Below are 8,227 nucleotides of genomic sequence, written 5' to 3'. Positions count from 1 at the left end.
ACTTGCTATTTTCCCATCACTACTATTCTTGTTGATACTTACTACTCTATCCACGTAAGGACTCAGAAGAAGAAAGGAATCATTACATCTTGTATCCATTTGTTGTATAAATGATTTATTTCGCATCTACCCAACAAAGGTCCTTTCATTGAGAACAAAGACAATCTAAAGTAGTCTCAAAGGATCATGTCCTTGAATGTTGAAGATATTTCCTAGTACTCTAGAGTCTACGATAATGTCAAACTCATCCTCAATTATGGTGATTTCCCTAAAGTACCTTTTCTTGGTCCAAAAGGTGGAATAAATTACAATCCGAGATTGGCACTATGTCAGTTGGGATACCCTATGGTGGACAAACTTGATTCCAAGTGTGTGGAAGATTTTGTCTTGTACGAAGGGGTCAACAACCCAGAGTTACTCAAGTAGATCACCAAGGCTTGGGGAGAGATATGTCCTCAAGGAAGTGCATAAATGGGTAAGAAGAATTGCATAGCCAGGGAAGGTTATACTAGATGGGTGAAGGATAGGGTTAAAGAAATATTGTTGCCATTTCCATCAGAGCCGTCTATGAACATCAAGCCTCTCGAACTCACTGTTAATCCTATCTCTGAAGTTGACAAACTGAAGGTAAATATCAAGGCATTAGAGAAAGAGAATGCAAATCTCAAATCTAGTCTTGGTAAGATTTCATTGGAGAAGGAGAACTTGAGATTCAATCTGAACCAGAAGAGGGATAGAGCACTTCAAGCGGACAACGAGGTTCAAGCTGAGTTGTACAAGAGAAGAAAAGTATGCGAAGCATTGAATGGAACTTGTGTTAGTCTATCATCTAAGAAGAAGCAGCTAGCAGAAACTAAATATCAAGCCTGCAAATTGGAGCTTAACTATAAGGAGGAAATCAAGAAACTTCAAGACCAACTGGAAGATTGCAAGAAGGGGCTGAAAGAGGAGAAAAGTTGTGTCAAGCAGCTAGAGGTTACTCTTCATCAGCGCCAGAATGAGTTAGACCAAAGGTTCAAAGTGATTCGGAGGTTGAAGGATTAAGCACACAAAGATCTAGAGAACATAAATCTGCTCAAGAAAGAGAATGATCATTGGGAAAGGCACATTGGATATCTTCAAAGGCTCCTAGACCAAAAGGAGACATTTCTGATTGACCTTTTAGATGGACCTGATCACACTTTATTGCACAACCTTCTTAAGAATGCGCAGTATTGGAGGGAAAGGCATGCATGTCTGACCCGGTTGTTGAACATGCCATGGAAGACCTGCCAGAGTTGTTGAAGGAAGATTTTGATGTAGTATTTCTGCATAATGTTTTGTGGGATGTATTTCATTTCATCTCTGTTGCAACTGTTGAGACCCATGTCGAAATTCTGGTACCAACTACTGTGAATCAGCCCATTTTCCCATCTGCTTCCAACAGGCTTGCTGCTGCCTACCCATGGGGGATGCCCCTGGATTTTGCTTCCTAATTTTCTAATGGAGGTGTTTTCATCCCTTATCAAGCTCTCGATGCCCCTTCTGCTATTAGGAAGTCTTCTTTCCCTTGGCTTCCCGTGGGGTATGCCCATGGTTCAAACTCCTCATACGGTCGATGTTGCCAACCCTGAGAACATCCAAGGTCAGGTTCATGTTGAAACTCCTGACGACAATGCTGAATATTGAGGCTCGCGCCTCTACTTCTAGATTTCTTCCCAGGCAGCTCAGCCTTTGAACTTGAATCAATACCAAGTTGCTCATTTTTCCTATCCAGGGGAAACTTCTGTTCATATGCTATTGTACGCACTTGTCAATCCTGCACTTCAGTATGTGCAGTCTGGAGCACATCGGGCTCCTAATGCTCAAACTAGAGAACAGTTCCCTCATGCTGCAAATGTTGTTCACCAGACCGTGCCTCCCAGATTTTCTTATCCTCCTCAAATGTTGTTTTCTCACAAATCTGTGCCTGCTCAGGCTTATGTCCAAGATGTTTCTCGACCAGCTAGTCAGGTCGTTGTTCTGAATGCTAGTCCGGCTAGGCCAGCGGACTACCAATTGTTAAACGGCAGAATAAGGGCTATTGAGGGTTTCTCGACCTACGGTATGGACACTAGAGATCTATGCTTAGTTCCAAGTGTGGTACTTCCTCAAAAGTTCAAAGTACCTGATTTGCCAAAGTACAAGGGATTGAGCTGTCCTCGGAGTCATGTTATAATGTATTATAGAAAAATGGTATTGTATATTGATAACGATGACTTGCTGATTCATTGTTTCCAAGATAGCCTTTATGGGGCTTCCTTGGATTGGTACATGGGCTTGGAGCGTACCAAAATCAGATCTTGGAGAGACTTATCTGAAGCATTTTTGAAGCAGTATAAGTATAATCTGGATATGGCACCTACTAGGTTGTCTTTGCAGAATCAGTCGCAAAAGTCTAGTGAAATGTTTAAAGAGTACTCTCAGAGGTGGCGTGAAATGGCTTCTCGGGTTAGGCCAGCTTTATCCGAAAATAAATTGATTGACATATTTATGGGTACCCTGCAGGGGTTATATTTTGAAAAAATGATTGGCAGCTCCTCATCCAACTTCATAGATATTGTGATTATCGGTGAAAGAGTTGAGAATGGGGTTATGTCTAGAAAATTGCAGGTATTGTTGCGTAGCCATCCGTGAATAAGAAACCACAAGCTAGATTTACAAGGAAGAAGAAAGGTGAGACAAGTTCTATGACGGCAAGTGTCCACCCTCAGTATCAGGTTCCCATGGCTCATATGTCGTACTATCCTTATCCATATGTCGTTGTTGCTCAGTATCAACAACCTCATTTCCAGTATCAACCACAGCGTCGTAATCAACAACCCGCATCGGCTCAATCTGCTCAAACTCAATAAAATGCTCGTGATAATAGGGGTCAAGGTCAAGGCCAGAATCACAGGAACAACTATGGTAAACGACTCCATATTAATAAGATCCATGTACCATATGTTGAATTGGTACCATATCTGATTCATGTGGGGGCTCGCGTACCAAAGGAACTTCCTTAGGCTATGCCTCCTTATCATCCTAAGCATGACCCTAATGCCTCTTACGCCTTCCACGCCGAGTATATAGGGCACTCTACTGAAGACTGTTGGACGCTCAAGAATAAAATTCAGGAGTTGATTAACCATAAGGTTTTGACATTTTCAAAAGAGAAACCTAATGTAAAGACAAACCCTCTTCCAAATCATGGTGGGACAACAATCAGTGCAATGATTGATGAAGATACTATAGATTTTGTCAGAAGGGTCGGTGAGGTAAAGACTCTGATGTCCATGGTTTTGAGAATGCTAAAATAGCATGGGTTTCTAGATGGTATTCATGATGGTTGTGTTGTGTGTGAATCAAATCCTGATTATTGTTGTTATTGAACCTATAACCATAGTATACAGAAAAAAGAAGATTGAAGCTCCTCCCAAGAGGATTGAGCCTATCCATATTCATGTTCCTGGTCCATTCCCGTATCAAGACATCAAGGCGGTGTCTTGGAGGTCCGAACCGACTACTTACGTGGCTGGAAAATAAGGTCAAGTTCTTGGTACTGAAATTGTTAACATAACTGGAATGGGAGGCATGACTCGTAGTGGCTGTGTATTCGCTCCAAAGTACACTCCAAGGGTGTCTCCATCACCCACAGTTGTCCCTCCTAAGGAGAAGGTCCATCCTACTCCTCCTCTGCGGGCAGGGGCATCTGTACTCGCCACTTCGATTATGACAAATTTTCTAGTTGTAGCAAAGGTTATTCTCGATAAAGTTGCAGAATTTGAAAATTCCAGAGGTAAATCGTTGATGAATGAAGATGAACAGGTCGAAGTTCACAAGAAAATCATTTATGTTGAGGAAAGCCAAGAATTCCTCAAATTGATCAAGAAGAGTGACATCAAAATTGTTGATCAGTTGGGTCAGACTCCCTCCAAAATCTCTATATTATCTTTACTTCTGAGTTTAAGGCTCATCATAAGGCATTATTGAGAGTCATGAATACTGCTCACATGATGAAGGATATCACGGTTGATCAATTTGACGATGTGGTTACAAATATCACCATCTGTAGGTATTTAGGATTTAATCAAGCGGAATTACCTCCTGAGGGAATGGGCCACAATAAGGCATTAAATATATCTTGGTCATGTGTATGGACACCCTATTATCTCGAGTTCTTGTTGATACTAATTCCTCACTTAATATGATGCCAAAAGCCACATTGAGCCATCTACAGTTTAAGGGACCCAAGATGAGGGCAAGTGCCTTGATTGTCATAGCTTTTGATGGATCTAAAAGGCAAGTTATTTGTGAGGTGGATCTACCGATTTGTGTAGGACCTCATTAGTTCACTATCACCTTTCAAGCCATGGACATCAATCAGCCCTACAGTTTTTTGCTGGGTAGACCTTGGATTCACGTTGTTGGGGAAGCCACTTTTACGTTGCACCAAAGGTTGAAATTCATGGTCGATGACAAGTTGGTCATATTTTATGTCGAAGAGGATCTTTTGGTCAGTGAGCTTTCTTCGTTCAGATATGTCGAGACAGGTGAAGGGGTTGTTGAAATTCCAATCCACTATTTAGAGTTTGAGGATGTCAACTTAGCTGCTTCTAATCACGATCAGTCGTCTGCAACAATCCTATCTTCAGTCAGAAGCGCCAAGCAAACTCTAGAGAAAGGTTCGTTAGTTGGTTGGGGTCAAGTTGTCAATGTAGTTGAGAAGCATGATAGATTCGGTATTGGATATCGCACATCAGCTCACAAAGAAAGTATTAAGAAGCAAAAGTTCAATCTTGTCAAGTTCAACAGTGTTGGTTTCCAAGACGATCACGTCGTGGAAGTTATTGGAGAATCTAGTGGCAGCAAACAGGAGACTCTCAGTTTTGTATGCAGGTGTCCTCTGGGATTCAAGCTCACCAACTGGACGACTTGCGTGATTCCTATAATATATTCGGATAAAATGTAGTGCATTTTGTTTTCTTAATCCCTTGTATTTGTCCGAGACAAGAGGATAGCTTGTAAGGGTCTCCTTCTTTAAAAGTATTATGTGATTAAATAAAGAAAGTACTTTTTTGCATTCAAAATTTTTGTTCCCTTTCTTTTATTTATTTTACATTTTTCACCAAAAATAAAATGGCAAAAGTTTCTTTTTCTTTTCCAACTTTATTAAAAAGGCGTACTAAAAATAAGCTCATAACATGCAGAGAAAATAAGACCATCGATAACAACATGGCAAGAATCTGATGTAAGTGAGGAAGATTGTGAATTGCCAGTTGAACTAGCAAGGCTCCTTGAGCACGAGAAAAAAGAGATTCAGCAATACAAAGAACCAGTGGATGTTATTAACTTGGGTTCTGACCCGACATGGCACTCAAGATCAGAGAAGAGGTTAAGAAGCATTTTGATGCTGGCTTTTTAGCTATTTCTAAATATCCGCAGTGTGTCGCTAACATCGTTCTAGTATCGAAGAAGGACGGAAAAGTCAGAATGTTTGTAGATTACTAAGACCTTAATAAAGCGAGTCCAAAGGATGATTTTCCTTTGCCTCATATTGATGTTTTGGTTGATAATACAACTCATTTTTCCGTATTTTCTTTCATGGATGGTTTCTCAGGGTATAATCAAATAAAGATGTCGCCTGATGATATGGAAAATACAAATTTTATCACGCCTTAGGGAACATACTGCTACAAATTAATGTCATTTGACTTAAAGAATGCATGGCCAACATATCAACATGCGATGATAACCCTCTTTCGTGATATGATTCATGAAGAGATTGAGGTTTATGTGGACGACATGATTTCCATCCAGGACTAAAGATGATCATTTGGAACACCTGAGAAAATTGTTTGCCAGGCTCTGGAAGTTCAAGTTGTGACTGAATCCAGCAAAGCCCACTTTTGGGGTCTGATCTTATAAATTATTGGGTTTCATAGTCAGTCAGAAAGGTATTGAGGTTGATCCCGATAAAGTTCGAGCCATCAAAGATATGCCACCTCCCCGAACAGAAAAAGAAGTCTGAGGTTTCCTTGGTCGACTTAATTATATTTCCAAATTCATTTCACATTTAACAGCTACCTGTGAACTGATCTTCAAATTATTGAGGAAGAATCAATCGATTGTGTGGGATAATGATTGTCAAGTGGCATTTGACAATAAAAAATTATTTGCAAGAACCACCAATCCTCATACCACTTGTTCCTCATGGTACTCGATGAATCCATGGGTTACGTTTTGGGTCAATATGATGACACAGAAAAGAAAGAACATGAAATATATTATCTCAACAAGAAATTCATTGAATGTGAGACCAGATACTCACTTTTAGAGAAAACTTATTGTGCTTTGGCTTGGGTTACTCGGCGCCTGAGACAATACATTGTTTTCCATACTACTTTATTGATATCTAAAATGGATTCGATAAAGTATATATTTGAAAACCTTGTTGTCACTGGTAGAATTGTTAGGTGGAAAATGTTGTTAACCGAATATGATACTCAGTATGTGACTCAGAAAGCGATAAAGGGGGGTGTTATGTTTGACTACCTTGCTCATTTACCTGTGGAGGGTTATCAACTGTTGAGGTTTGACTTTCCAAATGAAGACATCATGTTTGTCAATGATTTCGCTATTCTAGGCCCCGGGGAAGGCCCCGAACCTGGATCACGATGGACGCTCATGTTCGACGGTGCTTCCAATGCTCGTGGTCATGGAATAAGGCAGTTATTACTTTTCCAAGTGGCTTTCACCTTCCGTTTACTGTTAGATTATGCTTTGATTACACCAATAATATGGCAGAATATGAGGCATGTACATATGGTATTGAGGTGACCATTGACTTGAGGATTAAGATTCTTGAGGTATATAGAGATTCAACTTTGGTAATCAGTCAGGTAAAAGGTGACTGGGAGACTCGGCATAGCAAGTTGATACCTTATAAGGAGCATATCAGAAAATGGATGCCCTACTTTGATGAAATATCTTTTCATCATATTCCCATGGAAGAAAATCGGTGAGCATGCGCTCTAGCTATGCTTGCATCCATGTTTGAATTTAAATGGAAGAATGAAGCATCAGCTATCCATATTGACCACCTGAATGAACCAACACATTGTCTAGTAATCGAGGCAGATCCCGATGATAACCCCTAGTTCTATGACATTAAGACTTTTCTAGAGAAACAACAGTTTCCCGAGGGTATATCTATTACTGATAATAAGGCTTTGAGAAGACTTTCCTCCAAGTTTTTCCTAAATCGTGATGTGTTATACAAAAGGAATTATGATTTTGTGTTGCTCAGATTCGGTGATAGACACGAAGCTAGCACGATCATAAAGTCCATCCATGAAGGCAGTGAGGGTGTACATGTGAAAGGTCCTGCTATGGCCAAGAAGATCCTCCAAGCTGGATATTACTGGATAACAATGGAGGTTGATTGTTACAAACTTGTTAAAAGATGCCATAAATGTCAAAAATATGGTAACAAGATCCTTATGCCACCAACTCCGTTGAATGTTCTGACGTTTCCATGGCCCTTTTCTATGTGGGGTATTGATATGATTGGGATGATAGAGCAAAAAGCTTCCAATGGTCATCAATTCATACTAGTTTCTATTGATTACTTTACGAAGTGGGTCAAAACTGCTTCATATGCCAATGTCACTCGACAGGTGGTTACTCGGTTTATTAAGAAAGAGATCATTTTCTGCCACAGAGTTCCTAGCAAGATCATCACTGACAATGCCAGTAATCGCAACAACAAGATGATGAAGGAGTTGTGCAAAGAATTTAAGATCGAGCACCATAACTCTTCACCATATCGGCCCAAGTTGAATGGTGTTGTAGAACCAGCTAATAAGAATATCAATAGAATCTTCCAAAAAATGATCAAAACGTATAAAGAATTGCATGAGATGTTACCCTTTGCATTGCACAGTTACAGTACCTCCGTTTGTACATCCATTGGGGAAACTTTATACTCATTAGTGTATGGGATGGAGGTTGTTTTTCCAATTAAAGTTGAGATTCCTTCACTCAGGGTTATCATGGAGGTTGACCTTGATGAATCTGAATGGGTTCAATCTCGGTATGTAGAGCTGAATCTAATTGAAGAGAAGCGTTTGACGTTTGTATGCCATGGTCAGTTGTACCAAATACGCCTCAAACAAGCTTTTGATAAGAAAGTTCTTCCTCGTGAGTACCGTGCAGGGGAACTCAT

General features: G+C 40.2%; 1 protein-coding gene across 1 annotated transcript; it reads left to right on the top strand.

Moving 5' to 3' along the window:
• Positions 1-6,231: 6,231 nt before the first annotated feature.
• LOC127081226 (uncharacterized) lies at positions 6,232-6,840 on the top strand. The gene has a single exon (XM_051021506.1). The coding sequence runs from the start codon at positions 6,232-6,234 to the stop codon at positions 6,838-6,840; it is 609 nt and encodes a 202-aa protein (XP_050877463.1).
• The last annotated feature ends 1,387 nt before the right edge of the window (positions 6,841-8,227 follow it).

This window comes from Lathyrus oleraceus, chromosome 5 (assembly GCF_024323335.1).
Source record: "Lathyrus oleraceus cultivar Zhongwan6 chromosome 5, CAAS_Psat_ZW6_1.0, whole genome shotgun sequence".
Classification (NCBI taxonomy): Eukaryota; Viridiplantae; Streptophyta; class Magnoliopsida; order Fabales; family Fabaceae; genus Lathyrus; species Lathyrus oleraceus.
Note: the sequence above shows the minus strand (reverse complement) of the source record. Positions and strands in the feature narration are given on the sequence as shown.